This window comes from Simochromis diagramma, unplaced genomic scaffold (genome assembly GCF_900408965.1).
Source record: "Simochromis diagramma unplaced genomic scaffold, fSimDia1.1 OVJJ01000321.1, whole genome shotgun sequence".
In the NCBI taxonomy this organism is placed as follows: Eukaryota; Metazoa; Chordata; class Actinopteri; order Cichliformes; family Cichlidae; genus Simochromis; species Simochromis diagramma.
In genome coordinates, this window is record NW_024386772.1 from 12,886,840 (window position 1) to 12,905,704 (window position 18,865).

Sequence of the window (18,865 nt, forward strand, 5' to 3'; positions counted from 1 at the left end):
CTCCGCCCATCCACCATGGGCAGTCCCAGGCTCCTCTCCAAACTAACCCTCTCTCTCCGTGTCCTCACGGTCATCTCTCCGCCCCTGCTCCCCGCCAACAACAGGCCATCGCGCAGGGTGACACCTCTCTTGTTTACAGTTTAAAATGTTCTCTTCTTCTTCAGTTTTGTCTCTTTGCTCGTATTAGCCACTAACTCAGCCCCGACAGGCTGCTCTGAAAAGACGGAAAACGCCGTTACGTAATTTAAAAGTTCAGTCTCGAGAAGAGCAGGCGATCCTTCTGCAAGACAAACGCACATTTTCACCACACGAGCCAAAACATCCCGTACTTGGCTCGTACACTGCACTGTCGTTAGAAATGTCAGTAATTATAAGGATGCATTACTGTAGCGGTAATTAGACAAAGCTGGTTATAGCAAAGGCAGTCTGTGAGGTAATTAACAGACAGATTATCCTTTTTAAAAGCTTAGCTGTGAGCACCATTTTTACCTTAAAGTGTTTATTTTTTTAATTTCATATTTTGATAATCACTGAATCAGTAAACAGAACAGGATTTGCTGCCCCCCCCCTCCCTTTTTTGTTGTTGGTAGGACACTGTCGCCATAAGTTGTAAGAAAAACACATCAAACATATTTTAAACCTTTATTTGTTTATTTATTTACAAACTTTTCAGTTGCTGCATCTACAGTAGAAATTCACTACATTGCCAAGTTTGTCATATTTGGCTGCATCCTCATATAATTTAGTGCATTCTTCGGGACAAAAGAAAGAAGAAAACAAAACAAAAACAACCCCCTCTTGTTTTTGTCATTTGGATGGAAATTACAGACCAATATTATGATTTGAGCACATAAACAGTGTGAAAATGTCACCAACTGAGCAATTTCACCTTCTGGAACAGTTCCCTGGGCCATTTACTCCTCTTTGAGGTTTCACATAACCCATTTGTTTCTCACAGTAATGGTAAGACTACAATTACACGGTTGAATTTGGGAAACAAAATGTCAGCGTGTTAGATTTTAAAATTTAAATGTCAAAAAAAGAGAAGTGATTGCTTGTCTTGTATTTTGTGGTATCAGCACGTTACAGACAAAGTCAGTGGCACCACAGTGATAGTGTGTGTTTGGAGTGTAAATAAAGGGTAACCTGGAGTGATGTGGCCAATGCTGAGCTGTAAGTTACTGTAATATATTAGGATTAAAAGCCTTTTATTGTCATTATAAATGTATAAGTCAGATGCAAAGAAAAAATGAATAACATACAATAATTTGTACAGTAAATGTAAAAAAGTGGTACATAACAACATTACTAAATAACCAATGTAGATAAAAGGGATCTAAGAGGTAATGTGTCATTTCCAAGGTGCAAATATTTTGCTGTATATGTATCAGTGTGTACACCACTGTTTTCTGGTCTTATAGGCTTTTATATATGCTGCACGGTTCTAACTTTTAAAGGAATTCACGTTTGTAAAATAACTAGCAGCACAGATACCAACGCAAACAGAAGTCTCTGTCATAATCAATGCAACTATTTTTTCTAACATTTTTTCCTGATAGGTTTCTGTCCGGCCCATCTTGTGCCATCTAATGTGTCTGAGTGAGGTGTGCAATATGGCAGTGACTCGCCTGGGTTTTCCTTCTACAACCACCAGGGGGCGTAAAGTTACCGGGTGGAAGGTGAAATAGCCTCCGGAGCCTTACATTTACTGTAAGAAAATAAAAATAAAAACAGTAATCTAACACTTCTATTAAAAATAAATAAAATGAATAATAAATAAATAAATAAATAATGGGGCTGAATGGAGTATTTGTACCATCAGTGTTGTAAAACATTAAAACTCCATCTAGCCTATCTTCATGTTATTGGAAAGTAATAAGTAAGCAGGGGCCTAAATAATAATGTCTGTGGAGTTTAAATCGTCTGCTATATCTGGAGGCATTACGATCTGATTCGGGATTCATGAACAAATGAATATTCCAGATAATATAAAGATGATTCAATGATGATGATGATTCAATATTCAAAGATGAACAATGTAGGCTTTATGAATGAAAGGTAAAGAGGGGGTTTGTTTCTTGGAAGCATTTGTAATTTGGTGAAACAGTGCTAAGACGCACTTGTCCAGAAGAGGGCTGCTTTAAAAATCACTGCCACGGTTTCCAGCACTGATCTCCCACAGATGTATTCCTCTATTCTCCTGTAAACGCCCGACAGCGTGCAGCCGCACCTGTGGGCAATTACTAAAAATGCGCCATCGTGAAAAGATATAAAGCTGCTGCTGCTGCGGCTCAAAATTCCGGATCAAATTCACTGCTCCCGTCCAGTGACTTCACTCCATGCATGCGCCATATAGCCTCTGTTTAACAGATTAGATTAGGTTACTGTAATTTAGCCTCCCGTGCTTCCACTGTGGGTCTGTCACACCCAAAATGGTGAACAACATTAGCATTCAGTGTGTGTGTGTGTGTGTATGTGTGTGTGTGTGTGTGTGTATGTGTGTCTGTGTGTCCCTAAAAGCCCTCCCCGGTGCGCTGTTGCTGTGCAGCGTTGCCAGATCGTCAGCTGATCCCTCTTGTTCCCTTATCGCAGCTGTTGGATTGTCCACCCCTGTAGTAGTCCCGCTCTTTATTTGCTCATGAGCCCGAGCTGTCACGGTGCACTGACATTTGGGTTATAAAATAAGGATTTAAAATAATGTTGTTGTTGTTGTTGTTGTGTTTTTTTAAGCCTATTTATGTTGAAATCATAGCCCCTCTCTACATAAAGTATATTTAAACCGATTCAAGCCATGTGACGGGAAACTATTAATGATTCAGCCCAGCTCTGTGACGGCAGATCTGATCACAGATCAGCTGTAAATGCCCGCCCCCCCAGGTTTAAAGATTTCAAGCTCCCTCCGCGGCTCTCCACATGTGTCGGTGTATTTCTGCGCTAAATAGTCCTTTGTTTACACGCAGCCCCCCCCCCCCCCCTCTCTCTCTCTCTCTCTCTGCGGAAGGAGGCTTTTGGTAGTGCAGTGTGTGACTCCTACCAGCTGTTTCCCGCCTTGAAAGCCATCCGATCAGCTGCGCACACACACACAGACACACACACGGTCATGCAGAGGGAGAAAGCAAAGGGGAGGGAGAAAGAGAGAGAGAGGTAGAGCGCCACACACAACGAGGGAACCCCATCAGCTGGAAGTCGAGTAACATTACAACTCTCAGCAGCCTCAAAGTACTACATTACACGGACGAGGCATTCATATCTCCTCTGTGGATTTAACCCGCATCGGATCACGGGGGATTTTTACCCACTAACGTCATCATTTTCCCTTTTTATACCACGGAGACTGTTTGCTGCTTTTCTTTTTTTCCCCTTAAAAAACTGCTGGTGGTGGGGAGGGGGGGGCACCAAACTGGCGAGAGGCGAGCATGGAGTATTTCATGGTACCAACTCAGAAGGTGCCTTCCTTGCAACATTTCAGGAAAACGGAGAAAGAAGTGATTGGTGGTCTTTGTAGGTGTGTATGCCACGCGCGTTTCACCCGACATGCTGTGCCTGTTATTATTTTTATTGTTATTATTATTATTATCACCGTCATCATCACTATTATCACCATCAAGTCATCTGCTGAGAGCACCGCGCACTTAGCGATGTCGGTTTTGGGCAACACGCTTGGTCTGATGTGTTATTGTGTACACGACCCTCTCACGCGGAGCTGCGGGCATTAATTAACATCAAACGGCGAGATCAAGGGGCGACCGAGCACGCGGGGGGCTCCCGCTGTGTCCACGGCGTCCTCTGCGTGCTTTTATTTTGCATCTTTGACTGCGAAATCGATGTATTTTGTGGCTAACAAACATAAACCACGTGGTTCCGTGCACACCACGCTGCTACTCGCTCAGCGCATCCCCGACCTATTTGTGCTTAAATAATCCCTCACCCGTGGCCTATGTGTACTTAAATTTACATGAGAAAGGGAAAGTTGAGCTAGCGGGCGTCGCGGTGTGTGAAGGGGTCTATTTTCGCCTCGCACATTCGTGGGGGTTGACGATTTCGCTCGCAGGGAGCCGAAGTTTATTGTGGGTAGTGCGGCCATGCTTGTGGCTTGTGCAAAAAAGTGATGGAGGTGGGGGGAGTGGATGAGAGAGGGGGTGAGAGGGTCTGGCGTTTGTTTCCTGTTTATGGCGCCCTGTTTTCATTCACTCCAAACGTTAAAAAAGCACTGCTGTTGTCTTATTCGCCCCTGTTTTAGGCGGCGGTGGTTTAAATGGCGTTTCTGCGCTTCCCGTTGACGCTATTGAGCCGCCTCCACTGCGTCGTTTCATCCCGCACCTCTGCCATGCTGCCTGCCGCATTGTTGTAATGGCGGAGGACACGAAAGTCTGCTCGGAGCGCGAAGGTGGTGTCGGGCACTGTGAGGACGGAGGAAGTGTGTTTGGGGGACGTTAAAATACGTTTCCCGTTGGATTTGTTCGGTAAAAGGAGACATTTGGCTTTTCGCGGGGAGGCAGGAAAATTAAAAGTGGCGTTATTAATAAGGGGGTGTGTGTATGTCGCGGAAGGCCCGTCGATACGTCCGCAGCCCTGTTTGAAGAAGGAGGCGGAGGGATCTGCGACTGTTGCTCCTGCTGCTGGTAATGACATGGGCAGTCTGGGAAATGTAGTCCGCTTTTCTGCGGGGAATTGGTGCACCGCAAGGAAAGCCGGAACTTTACCCAGACAAACTTTAAATGCTTTTACAATTTAAAATAAAGCGAAAATTGGCACATTTTTTCTTTAAACTTTGACTCCGTGAGCACACTCTAAAGTCCTTATCACTCAAATATAACTTAATAAAAACCAGAATGACTAAAATTTGTATCAGTTCTTGTTGTAAAGTCACATTTATTCAGCAATAAAATACACAGTTCGTTATTAATTAGCTTTTTTAAATCCCTGGATCTGTAAAATATAACAGTTTTTAAAAAAAATGATGATCACTGTTATAGTTTTATTGTTACATTTTTATCTGCACAACAGTTTTAAAACTCATGTCCAGGTTGTTATATTTGAGACATTTTGGCATTCTTGCTTGAAAAGCAACTTGTGATTATTAATGTATTTGTAGAACTCGTAGAATTTGAAGACAAAGTTAGAAAGGCAAGGTTGAGATGATTTGGGCATGTGCAGAGGAAGAATAGTGGATATGTTGGAGATGAAAGATGGACCTCCCAGGTGAGCAGATTGCATACAGAGGGTTGGAGTGACAAGAGAGGTTGCTAAGGGTTGGATGTGATGGAGGCAATCGGAAAATGATGTTGAAGATATTTGTGGAACCATATTTCAATTTGATCAGTTTTAATCAGCCTGTTGGTTGAGCTTTGTTTAGTTTCTTGGGTAATAATTTAAGCCTAAACTCACTCTAATTCAGGCTCTAAAGTGGCCTGTGTTTGTAAAGTTCAGGCTCAGTTGGTCATGTTTTGGCAGTGGATCTGTTTGTTGGATGTGCTGCTGCAGTGCTACACGTGTGTGTGTGCGTGTCTGTGTATACACACATAGACACTGCTTTTCTAATCTGCGTCTGCACAATTGTTCCCAATGTTTGCATTAAGGCAGCTGAGTCAGTACAGATAAGAGCTTGGTTTCAGAGAGGGTCCCATAGATAGTGTTTGATACTGAGGATGTTAGAGGAAATTCACTTAGAATTCCCCCTCAAACTGAATTTAACCATGTGGAATGCACTGATTCACAGTTTAAATATTGGAATGTTCATAATAAACTATATGCTGCTGCAACATTGACATATCTTCTAACACGTGCTAACAATTCAAATAAACAGAACTTGTGATCTTTCATAGGTTTGTAACAATTTCAGTTATTAGCAATGATACATGTAGTTGCTAGTGAGCTGAAAGGACAAAGCCGCTGTAAATACCTGTGTAATCACAGGAACGGGCCAGTCATTTCTGCTCTTTGGTGGTGATATAAATACACACTTTAAAGAGTCAGCTCACATAAAAACAAAACAAACAAAAAAAACAGTTGATGTCAAGGGGAGCAAATGCTGTCAGCTTTTTGCTTTTCCTCCTGTGTCCAGATAATTTCTTATGTAATGCAGTTCTGGTATATGTAAACTTAACTCAGCTGCAGGTTTACTGCATTGGTGAAGAGTGGAGCAAACTGTGCTGGCATAAGCTGTTTTTATTGGAACTATTTCTTGGGTATAAAGTAGTTCCAACAAAAACCATCAGGAGAGGCTTGCCTGTGCTTGCAATTAGTTTACTAACTTGACCACTAATAATTTCCCCACACTAAACCTTGAGATGTTTTTGAAGTGAAATGAAGGAAAGTGCTAACGGAAGTACGAGAAGAAAGAGCAAATTGAGGAAATCTGGGCTGACCAAAAAAAAAGATTTGATTAGCATTCGCAGCAACAAGTTTACTTGTGGTCACGGAGTGTGCCATCAGCACCATATTAGTAAATGTTTTTTGGTTTTAACAATGATTGGTTTATTTTTACGTCTTCTTAAACTGTACATTTTCCCTAATAGCTTTCCTGCCTCTCCCTTCTTCCCCTAGCCTGGCCAACATTCCTCTGACCCCAGAAACAGCCCGGGACCAAGAGAGGCGAATCCGCAGAGAGATCGCCAACAGCAACGAGCGTCGGCGTATGCAGAGCATCAATGCTGGATTCCAGTCACTTAAAACACTCATCCCACACAGCGATGGAGAGAAACTCAGCAAGGTGGGTCATAAACAGTGATTTAAATTAGATGATGAGTTAGCTGGAGCTGGAAGGGTCTGAACTTGCTTTCATAACCAAACTGTAATGTTGTTCTTCAGGCTGCCATCCTGCAACAGACGGCAGAGTACATTTTTACTTTGGAGCAGGAGAAGACACGTTTATTGCAGCAGAACAGTCAGCTCAAACGAATCATACAGGTAAACCAGTGCGCTGCCCATGCAGACTGTTTGCAAAGGAGTTAGCTGTCTTTTCACTATCATCAATCTTAGCATTCATCTAAAGCACATCTCACATTTCTGTTTGCGCTCTCTAGGAGTTAAGTGGTTCCTCCCCCAAGAGGAGGCGTGCAGAGGAGAAAGATGAAGGGATTGGCTCACCAGACATCCTGGAGGAGGAGAAAACCGAGGACTTAAGAAGGGAGATGATCGAGTTGAGACAGCAGCTGGAGAAAGAACGTTCAGCCAGGATGAATCTGGAAGAACAGGTGACGACAATAACGCAGTTTCAGGAGTTTGAAATTCCACCGACTGCTGTGGTTTGAACTTTTCAGAAATATTATCCTATTTTTTGCATCTTAGATGCGGTCCATGGATGCCCAGTTGTACCCAGAGAAGCTGAAGGCAATCACCCAGCAGTTCCAGGAGCAGCAGGCCCAACCGCAGAGCCTTGTCCGTCTGCAGCAGCACAAACAGCTGGAGAGGGACCTCACCCCAGCCCACAGCCCACAGGTTGAAACATCTGCATATCACTGACTGATATACTTTAAAGATGTATGCTTTTTACTGATTTAGAAAAATCCCCTCTGTTTCAGTGTTTCAAACAACCTAATGAATTTAAACTGTTTTTGACACAGAGGATTAGTAAATCAAATCAAGGGTAAAAATCTGGCCTTTTAGACAGTTTTTTAGCTTTGAGGTAAATGTTTTTGGATTTGTTGATGGAATGATAGGATAAAAAATTTAGACCTTTTGTCGTCATTGTTCAGCTCAGCGTTTCCTTTTCCCCCTCTGTATCTTTGTTCATCCTTTTAACATATACAGAGGCCATGTGCAGCAAGCTCTTGAATTTGACACACAAAAAAGTGTTTATTTTTGGCTCATTAGCCTAAACTCATCAGCTGGCAGGCACCAGATTTCCCCCCCTTCCCCCTCCCTAGCATGTAAATTTTTTATGGACTTTGAGTCAATTATGTCAAAGTGTGTTGCGTTTTCTAAAAATACACACACATACGCAGCTAGACTAGTCTCAGAGTCTACCGTAGATTTCACAAAGACATGTGGACAAGGTACATGACAGTCCTGTCCATGTCCACAGTTAGAGCTGTCAGCAGCTCAGACAGATTTACAGTGTGTTAAATGGGCCGCTCACACGTCTTTCTGCTGGTGCCGTCTCCAGCCCTGATAGCTGCAGCGTCCTGTTACTGCAGGCTTACCCTAACTGAACATGATGCCAAATCAATCATCGCCTGATGTCTGCCCTATCCGCTCTTTGTGGCAGCTGGGCTTTTGCAGTAAAAGATGATTGACGCCCTTTACATTAGTCATATGACACTTTGTGACTCCATAAGCAGAGCTGTGTAATGTAACCTCAAGTCAATATCAGTATGAATTTGCAGAATTACAGTAACACTGAATTACCCGGGGGGGGGGAGCTAATTCAGGTGTGATTTACTGTATGGTTACCATCATGACTACTGAACAGTCTAGGACTGCATTGCATGACTCATTTTAATATTGCATTTTAACTTGTTATCATGTTAACATCTCAAAAAAAAAATTGTGATAGGGTCATGTTTAGCACTATGCAGCATCTTCTCTTTTTTTAACAGTCCATAAACATCTGGGATTGTTTGATGTTTAGGTGCTCAGTAGGTCCCATCTCTTCTGTCTAGGATAATGTCATTGGCTCCATTTAGGTTGTTTATATAAGCACTAAATGCACAACAGTCCCACAGTCACTTATTACTGTATGGTAAGTCTATTATTCGAAGAACAATTCAAAATCCCTCATGAGCTGACATGGAATTGTACAGCCCCTGGGCCAGATCTGCCGGCCCTTTCATTGTTCCAAACTGGCCACATAAGGTCAATGGGAAATTAGGATTCAAATGTAATTAAGTATACTCATAGCATTTGGTGTATGGATAGATGTGTTCTAACAGGGTATAAGATTTTTTTCAAGAATCCATCAAACACTGGGCTGTTGTAGGGGGCGGCTCCAAGAAGTTGAACTTAATTCTTCTCAGTATTAATTTTATGTTTTTATAAAATCTGCAGGCAAGCGTAGATGTTAGGTGATTGAAATGTGAACTATGCGCCAACTTCATCACTACTTGATCAACAAAAAACAAGTGTAAACAATCTGCATTACTTTTGCAAAACACGTGTCACTTGTCTCCTTATGTGTGGAAAGTTCTCACCTGCAAGAGAAGAATACAAATCCAGCAGTGATACTGAGTTGAAGCGCTCTGCCAGTAGTGAATTAGACTGCAGGTCAATGAGTTCAAGCTCAACATCACTGGATCCATTATTCAAACTGCAAGTGAAGGGAGCTGAAATCATGTGCATTTCACTCTCAAGTGTTTTGAAGTCTTCAAATCACCTTGAAAACTCATTACGCAGGGCTCCTAACGTGGACAAGTACCAGCTGAGGGGATCAGCTGATGGTATGGCTTCTTTCACTGTTGACATGTAAGTGAGAATGGTGTTCCCAAATCGGCTTGAAAGAAACTGCAACTTTCTTATGAAACCTTTTTATGAAGCTTTACATTTCATGTGCAAATTGGCCCTGTCTTGCAGTTTGGTATTTAGTTCATTCATTAGTGCAGTCATATAAATAACAAATGTAAGACTGTATTCCGTTCTCCTGAAGAGCGCTCTGAATTATCCTTGCCTTTCTTCACATAAAACTCTTAAATTTTTACTCTCAAGTGCGACACTCTTACCCAAGCTGAGCCACCTGACAGCTGTGTGGTAGCCTATGTCACCATTTTCAGTCTCGCGTCCCTCCAAAAGCCTAACAAACAGTGCTCTTGCCCACATCAAGTTAACTATTTTAACAATGATATGGTTCATTTTTAGCACCTACTTACACAACACCTCCTGGTGTATAATACAATGCAGAGATACCTATTTCAGTTCTGGGATCATTTCAGTCCCTTTTTCTTGCATCCACTTCAGAAGGCTGACATTTTCCCTGTCAGATTTGATTTTTTTACTCGGGGTATGCTAGCACAGCACAGTCCACAAAACACTCTTTTATAAACTCCCCAAGAGAAATTGGCTTAATGTTTTTTATGATTTGATGAGACTCTTCCATCCCTAGATCTGTAAAGCCCTGGTAAAAGGTCTTTGTCGTTTTGTAGCTTTTTTAGCAAAGGTTCAACTGTCTGTTCCCACTCTGCATCGGTTCTTGTATTTCTCTAACGAAGAGCTAAAAAATTTCAAAGTTTTTCTAACTTTTAATTGAGCTTTGGCCGAAAAAGGACTGCAGTCTTTCACTATTATGTTCACATGTGCCTCTTTTTTGAGTGAATGAGCTTCAACATGCATTTCTGGTTAGCATCGTAAACTGTTCACAGACAGTGATTTCTGGAAGTGTTTCTGACCCCATGCAGTGATTTCCATAACAAAATCACATCTGTTTTTAATGCACTGCTGCCCAGGAGCCTGAATATTACAAGTGTTCAGTATTGATTTTTGGGCTTGTCTTCTTTGCGCACAGAGATTTCTCCAGAATCTCAGAATCTTTTGATCATATTTTGTACTGTAGATGATCAAATATTCAAAGTCTTTTTCAGTTTAACATTGAGGAACATTTTTTTTTGATGATTTTGCAGTTTTCTGCAGATTGGTGATCCTCTGCAAAGACTCTGACCCTCTAACATGCTCTTTAATATACTCAGTCATACTACTGACCTGCTGCAAATTAACCTAATTATTTTTAAAATGCTCCTCCAAGTTTTCTTTTTTATAAAACCACTTACTTTTATTATTGCTCCTGTCCCAACTTTTTTGAGGTAGTTTTTGCCATGAAAATGAAAATGACCTTAATTGTCTCAGTTTAAACAACTGATATGATATATTCTCTTCTCCTTTGCATTTTACACAGGATCTTAACTTATTTGGAGTTGGGGTTGTATTTTTGTATTACTGCTAACGTTATGTACAAATTTAATATATGTTAATAGTAAACGGTGCAGGTTAAGAATGTGCCTTCAGTGCACTGAGGTTGCAGAAGTGATGACATGAGAATAATAAACGGTGATTGCACCTTTCTACCAGGTGTTGGCCCCTGCTACTCCCCCAGCCCCTACACACCACGCTACAGTCATTGTTCCTGCACCTGTCCAGACTCCTCAGTCCCACCATGTTACTGTGGTAACCATGGGCCCAGCATCAGTTATCAACACAGTTTCCACATCTCGACAGAACCTGGATACCATCGTTCAGGTAAGGCACAAAATCCTGCCTCATATCCCACCACTAGAGGGGGGTGTTGTCGCTGACATCTGTTGCCTCTGTGTTTCCCTCAGGCAATCCAGCACATCGAGGGCACCCAGGGGAAGGGTGGCGCCGGGGAGGAAGAGCAGAGGAGGGCGGTCATCGTCACTTCAGGACGTGTCCTCTCTGACGCGGCAGGCTCAGACACAGCCTCAAACAGCGACGGGCCGGACGACTGTTCACTGCCTTGAGTTCATCCCTGACGTCTTACGTACCATACACTCACATGCACGCACACACCTACACACAAGCCCCAAGCGGAGCAGGGCTACGGGAGCCTACAAACTCACAGCGCTCTTGTTCAGTGGAAAAGTCTGCTAGTTAGATTGAAGCACTTGTTTTGTTTTCTTAATCAATACACGTCATGTTGTACCGTGATAGGCAGCCCTTATGGTTTACACTTAGACACTCACACATGCAGCCTCTTCTGTTTTTTTTCCTTTCCTCTGCTTATGTCTAGCGCCGATCCTTCATTCACTCACTTACACAAGCTTTCTTCGTTAAACTATAGAAAGACAAATAGAGCGACTACTTCACTGACTATAAATGCTCTGTTTTACTGGATACTAGAACTTTCGAATGTCAACTAAACATTTCCATTAACTACCAGGACTGTTATCTCTCTGTGCGCCCCTGAAGTCGAAAAAGGAGACAAAGTCAATGAAGAGCCCATTGGTGTGGCGTCAAAACCCCCGCACCAGAGCAATTTTTTTTTCCCGCCCCTAAGCTGAACATCCTTTAAAACTTCCTCTGTTCCCGATCCAACTGAGCTGTATGGAGAGACACTGTGAGAAAAAAAAGACTGTCCTAAAGTTCCACCTTTTAGGCTTTGTGTTGAGAGAATGTGTTATTTTACTTTTGTGAAGTCGACCTTTTCATGCTGTGTTTCTCTTAAGAGTCCTCTAACAACAGGTTGATGAGAATTTCAAAGCTGTTTTTCATGGCTGACTGGTGCTCACAGGAAATGAAGCAAAGCTCGAAAAGAGAGTGCACTTACTGGTTCAAAACGCTATTTTATTTTTCTGCTCATGTTGTTTGTTTGTTGCCATTATTGCTGGGCTGGGATCCCAGTAAACCCACATATCTTGACCCACATGACTTATTCTGTTTACTCGTGGCCTGACCAAAAAAAAAAAGTTTTTAAATTTCTTTTTTTAAATTTCGCATTTCCTGACATCTTCCCTTTCTGAGTTTAAAAACACATGGCTTTTAAAATAAGCTACTCTTTGGGCCCCTGTCGAGTAACTGTCACATATGTGTCTCTTTTAGTGTTTTGAATCAGCGAGGCTTAGCGGTGCTCCGGACTCTGGTAGTCTGCAGCAGACCCGCTTTTGCCTTGAAATTCTTGCACGTGCAAATATAACTTGAATACAATCACTTGTTTGCTCGATCTTAAGAGCTTGTTCTATTTAGCCCCTTCCAGTGTAGTTTGCTTGTTTGTTTTTTTGTTTGTTTGTTTTGGGATATGTATCAAAGCAGAATATGCTTAAAATATGAGGAAAATGCCCAGTCTATATGCATTTCTTTATATTGAATATTTATCCTTTAGTGTGTTTTCTGTAAAATGTACCATGTTTTTTTGTTTTTGTTTTTTTTTGTTTTTGTTTTACATATTTCTGCTTACATTTTTATTTGTTCTGTTGCCGGGAACTCTTGGTTGACGGACAGATTGACAAAGACATGTAGCGGAGAGAGGCAGCAGCATGCCTTACTAATAGCAGGTGCAGGGAGGCACTGTGAAGCCAGCCTTAACACAGCCCTGGGGTTGAGGGAAGTTTTATTTTTTTATTATTATTATTTTTTCTCTTACCTGCGTCATTTGGTAGCCGCTGGAACCCCTTTTTGTTTCGAGCTATCAGATCAATCCAGCTGGTTTGTGTTGGAATACTGTATATTCCCAGTCATACTTTGTTTTTATTTTACTATGCTTTTTTAAAAACAGGTTGCATTCATATGGTCCTGAAAGAGTATTCAAAATGCGATTTCTGGTTACTAGTAGATTTTATTATATTTTAGCCCCTTAAAGCCAGTTGATTGGCAAAAATATATATACACACAAATATATATATATATACATATAGCCACAAAGAGACGTCAGCATTCCATAAATGTCCTTTAACAGTTAATTTTTCAGAAGATTAGTTGCATCTTTGACGCATCCCTCCTCACCCCTTGCGTCAGTGCATAGATGGAGCTTCGAACCGCTGCACAGATAAATCGCGGAATTGCCCTTTAAAGAAAAAACTATTGATGTCAGCTGCACTGCAATAAGCAGAATTAAATGATGGGTTGTTTGCGAGTGCTTCTCTTGATAGGAAAGGGGATTCCTGGATATGGAAAAAGTTTGCATGCTCTTCTGTTTGTGGAGCTTGCTTTCATTATTTTTTGCCGTCTGTTTGCATTTGATCACTTTTCCCTAAATCCCAGACATGGTTTATTTCCATCTACGTTTTACGCTCTGGGTCGAGTGTTAGGAAGCATACGCGGACATATCAGGTGGTTGGAGAAGTGGGGTTGGCTTTGAGGGGGTTCCACTAAATAGGGTCAAGATTACAAAGCACTTACTGTACTATATAGGAGTTTGCTTCTTTCTCTTTTTTTTTTTTTTTGTTTTTTTTTATATGAAGGAGCATCTCCTCATTTGAAGCTCTTGAAGTTGAGTAAAAACCGCACAGCTGTGTATCCCCCCTTTCCCTCCATGTCCAGTCCTCCTACATCTTGTCCTGTCACATTCTTTTGCAGTTTTTATGCTGTCTTTGTTTATCTGTTGACAAGTCTGATCTCTCTTCTCATTTTTCCGCTTGTTCTCCTTCCTCTACCCATTTTTTTTATTTTTTATTTTTTTTGTTAGACCCATCAATGGATATGGTCATCAAGAAGCTATTTTTTTTTTTTTTTTTTTTTTTTTAAAGAGAAACGTTTTGGGGATAAAGAGGCTCGTGCCTTTGTAAAGACAGAATAATAAAGTTTGTACTTTGTTTTGTAAACACTGGGCTTTCTGTGTGTCTTTTCTGTTTCTCTGGTAACAGTTATTCTAACACAAATAGTGACATAACCAGCTGAATTTGATTCATTTCCAGTTCTGTTTGGCTGTTACTCAAGCAGTCGAGTTGATGCACAAGTGTCTGTTCCTGATTGGTGGATGGGCTGTTCAAGCCTCCCTCCCTCCCCTGTTCAGTTGCTCATGGCTAAATTAAGACTGACCACCTTCTCTGTAACAGTTAAAATTTACACCAGGGACGGTAGACTGCATCTCCCGTTGTCATCCTGTCTCTTGCCTCTTGTTCACACGCTCGCACATCTTGTAGAGATACTGCTGGTTTTGGTGTCTGGGGTCAGCTGTTCGTGTCATATCAGGATGTTCTCAGTCATTTAGTTAACAACCAAAATCAGGAACGTCTACAACAACAAAAGTTGAATGTGGTATTTATTTCAAATGTCATTGACACGTTGAGAGCATGGGTACACCCTAGATCAGGGGTGTCAAACATAAGGCCTGGGGGCCAGAATCAGTCCGGCAAAGTCTCCAATTCAGCCCCACCTGCTGTGGAAAATGTGACTGGCATAAATTTTGCTTTTTTCTGTGGTCCCCTGCTCACCCACTGAGCCTAACTGACACCCATATGAAGAAACAGAAGACTTGGATTAGGTGACTCTTTCTCACTTATTGTTTAGATATGAAAGTTGCTGTATAATTTCTCATATTATAAAGTCTGTAAATGTCCTCATACTCTCCTCCTGTGCCTCAGGTCACCAGCTAGACTTCCTCAGACTCCTCTGATGGCATCATCATCCTCCCAGATTGCTTTGACAAGCTGGTTTTGGCCAAGCCAAAAGTAAAACAGGAGGAAGAGGAGGGTTTCCAGCACGAACTTGTGCAGGGATGCCCTCCGAGAGAGAGGCAAGAGTTGACAGAGGACATTTACCGGCAAACACTAGACCTCCACCCATCACTCCAATCCAATCCAATTTTATTTATAAAGCACTTTAAAATACCCAGCACAGGAACAAAGTGCTGTACAGAAAGTAAGTTAAACAGCAAATTAAATAAATAAATCACATAAGACATAAAATTAAAATTAAAACAGCCCTATGTTAAAACAAAACAAGATAAAACAGCATCGAGTCACCTAAAAACAACTAAAATAAAATAAAAATAAATATAAAAACCAACATCTCACGTGGTGTCAAAGGCCAAAGTAAAGAGGTGGGTTTTCAAGAGTGACTTAAAAACAGGTAAAGAAGTGGCCTGTCTAATCTCTAAAGGAAGCTCATTCCACAGTTTGGGAGCTGCTACAGCAAAAGCACGATCTCCTCTAAGTTTACGCCCAGTCCTGGGTATCTTCAGGAGCAGCTGATCAGCTGACCTGAGAGAGCGAATCAACCAGGTGCTGTGTTCCTCACAATCTGTGGATGATGTGACGTTGTTCTCCCTGGGAATCAGGGCTCCTATTTTCTGGCCCCCAGCTTCTCCCACCAGCCTCCTTTAATCACCAAAAAGTCCAAAGGGAGAAGCTTTATAAATGAGCTTAGGTTATAAATGCTTTGGTGTGAGAAATTAGTGCAATCTGTTACCAAGCAAATACAGCGTCAGTATCTGCGATACTAAGTACCGGTACTTTTCACTAATACAGACACTTTATGTAAGGGAGAGCGACGTGCTCAATCTGCATACTTTTTAATCACGACTAAAGATGCAATTTTTATGATTGTGAATTAGTTAACACAACAAAACACACCTTCCACAGTTTTTCTAATGGAGTATAAAACTGAAAATTAAAACTGCTTAAGGGTTGAAAATGTTCTGAAAAGCCAGCACACATGTATCATGGTGTTATAAAGCTATCTGGATACTTTAGGGGGTTACGGGGTCATACTGATTTCTTGCATACTGTTATTTCAGACATTGGGATGTGGAATGTGCACAAAACTGTCCAAACAGATCACCTTTCAGATGCAGGCAGGGTTTTCTTTACTGCTTTTCAGGTGACACCTGCACGGCAGTTCGAGGGTTTTAGAGACAAGTTGTGTTTTTTGTGGTTTTAGAGCAGTTAGAATGGAAAACATCCGCGCCACCTATCATCATCTTTGCCAACCTGCATTTCTACTCATTCTGATTTAACCGTCAACTGCAAGCTAGAAAATGTCTTCAAACTGTTACTTAAATGACATATTTAGGGTGAGAAGAAATAAAAGCATAAGGAATGAATAAAGGAGGAGTCGAGAGCATGGGTAGAGGAGGGAGAGGTAAAAATTAAAGAGTTGGACAAAAGATGAAGGAGGAGGAGGAGAAGGCTACACTTGTCCAAGCTTAACTTCTTTTAGGGAAAACTTGAAACGCGCTTTTTCTCTTCAGAGTTCCTGCAGAATTTATCCCATGCTTGAAGGTTTTTCATCTCAGCGATCATATCTGAATTCTGATCAAGTATCTTACACCGTCTTCTACTGCTCTTCATATTTCTCTTTCTGTAATTTCTTTGTCTTCATTCACGTTTTTGTTCATTTCTTCTTCCATGTCTTTTGGTTTCCATCTGTCGTTGCTTCTCCTCCTCCGTTTCAGTGTTTTCTCTTCTGTACTCTCTTTTATACTCCTTGCAAATGCACATTTTTGCTCACCATTTCGTGGATACTACACTACATCACTTTGCATATTTTCTCCAAGTTTTACTTCTTTTCCTCAATTTCAATATTTCAAAATATAAAATACTTGCAGTGCCCCATATTTTGTCTCAAAGTCTTGGAGAATATGCTGCAACCCTAAAGTCAAAGTCCTGTGCTATTGCTTATGTGCATAGTGGTTTGAAATCTTTTCAGCCTTTCACTTGCAAAGCAATCAGGAAAACAAAACAAGAGCACATGCAGTAGTTTTACTCACAAGCCCTTGAGTAGCCAGTGGCAAAGCTGGACAATGTGCTAGTGAAGGAAACAATGAAGGAGTGCTGCAGCAGCTGGCAGCAACCAAAAACCCTCTTGAGAGATGTCAAGAGACATCTGCAGACATCTGGGTTCCTCTATGCTCCATCAAAAACTCCAAGGACAGCCCCCTGGTCAATAACTTTAGCCAGCGTACACAAATATCTCTCAGTCCACTCACATTATGAAGCCCGTTAAAAAACACTAGAACCACCAAAGTGGGTCATTTTGGCCCTTTTGCATTTTAAAAATCACATAACTCTGTTAAAATATAAAAAAATTGTCTTTTCCTAAAAATCGGATCACAGTATTCATCAAATAGTGAATTTTGGGGTGTGTGGGATTGAAAAGCCCATTGTTCATCAGTGCTGTTGGTTTCAGTCATTGTGCAAATGTACTGTTTATAAGTTTGGGGAAACCAGCAGTCAGCTGAGACTGAAGAAGTCACCTGGATGAGTGATGAAATGTTTCCAGATTAACAGAATCAACTTTTTGGGAAACCATAGCCCCCAACCACTCCCCAGCACCAGTGAACTATCAGAGGATTAATGCTGTTTTCCGCTCTAAAATGAACACGCTGTAATGTTTGGACATGCTTCCCGAGTCATTTGGAAAAGGCATGCTTGGGTAAGAAACTTCTGCCATATTTGGGGATTAATTTACAGTGGAGATGTTGATTCCTGAGGAATTGTGAGATTATGTTCGCCACACTACATCTGCCTGAGTGTGATAAAGCAGTAATCCGCCCAGCCTTTAGCTGTGCCAGGGATTCAAGTCTGACTCAGGGGTCCTCATGCTTCCGACATACCCTCTCTGCAGCTCTCTCATCCCCTCACACTCTCTTTTGGTGATTACTTTAACCAATACAGCAGCCAAGTAAGTCTTCCTTACCAGAGTAAGAGTCTGACAGTTCCCTTCAATGCTTCAGTGCAGCACATTTAAGCCTACTAAATCTAGAAATTCATGGAGATGGGTTAGTAAAGCTGTTACAGTCATTTTGTCATCATTTTCTTTTGTTTCAAATTTGATAATGCTTTAGTTAAATAAGAGGAAGACAGTCTCTTTAGACACAGCTGTACTATTCATTCAAATTGCAGCAAATACTCCAGCTCTTGGCTGACACAGTTTTGTTATTTGGTTTAGACAAGCAAACTGCAGTTCCTTAATTAGTGAACTTCCTGGGAGAGGTGCTAGTCTCGTAATTATGGTGTTTTGGTCGGATCATAGCAGAGCAGCACCTATATTTTTCCCTGTTTGCAGCTTTTGTGCTGAGCAATGCTAACTAACTAACAGATAAGAGATTCCTGTTGCTCTATTAATCAAGTACTCACCAAGGAAAGGAATGCATAGGTCCCAGTTTGAGCTACTTCAATGCATTTGGCATTTATCCACTATGAGAATAATTTAAAAAAAGAAGAATTATATTACTTAATATCTGTGAAAATCTTATTCACATAAAAAATGTGGCTATTTCAAGTCTCTGGCATTAATTATGTGATATATATTGTTAGTGAGGAGTTGAGTGAATTTGCTACGGAGGATAGAGCCAACTCTTGTGCACTTATGATGAGGCCTGAGCTGCAGCCTCCCGCTAAAAAAAAGAAGAAAGAGTCAGCTGCTTGCACATGTAGAGTCCCTGTGGCACGATAGACTCCTGTAACACCTCGAGCACACACAGATCTCAGCCCCTCCACCAGCTGGCCATCTCTGTATCCCACCTCTTCTCTCTCTCTGTGCA

The 18,865-nt window shown here is 41.5% G+C and overlaps 1 protein-coding gene across 4 annotated transcripts; it reads left to right on the forward strand.

Moving 5' to 3' along the window:
- Window positions 1-8: 8 nt before the first annotated feature.
- tfap4 (transcription factor AP-4 (activating enhancer binding protein 4)) lies at window positions 9-14,203 on the forward strand. 4 transcript variants are annotated; one of them, XM_040049951.1, is made up of 8 exons: window positions 9-117; window positions 1,560-1,710; window positions 6,547-6,712; window positions 6,811-6,909; window positions 7,026-7,196; window positions 7,291-7,440; window positions 10,996-11,163; window positions 11,247-14,203. In XM_040049951.1, the coding sequence occupies exons 3-8, from the start codon at window positions 6,638-6,640 to the stop codon at window positions 11,403-11,405; spliced, it is 822 nt and encodes a 273-aa protein (XP_039905885.1). In that variant the 5' UTR covers window positions 9-117; window positions 1,560-1,710; window positions 6,547-6,637; the 3' UTR covers window positions 11,406-14,203. The 4 variants fall into 4 exon arrangements, with proteins under 4 accessions (XP_039905885.1, XP_039905887.1, XP_039905882.1 ...); XM_040049953.1 differs by lacking the exon at window positions 9-117 and having other exon boundaries at window positions 307-1,710; XM_040049948.1 differs by lacking the exons at window positions 9-117; window positions 1,560-1,710 and adding an exon at window positions 3,031-3,505.
- Window positions 14,204-18,865: the final 4,662 nt, after the last annotated feature.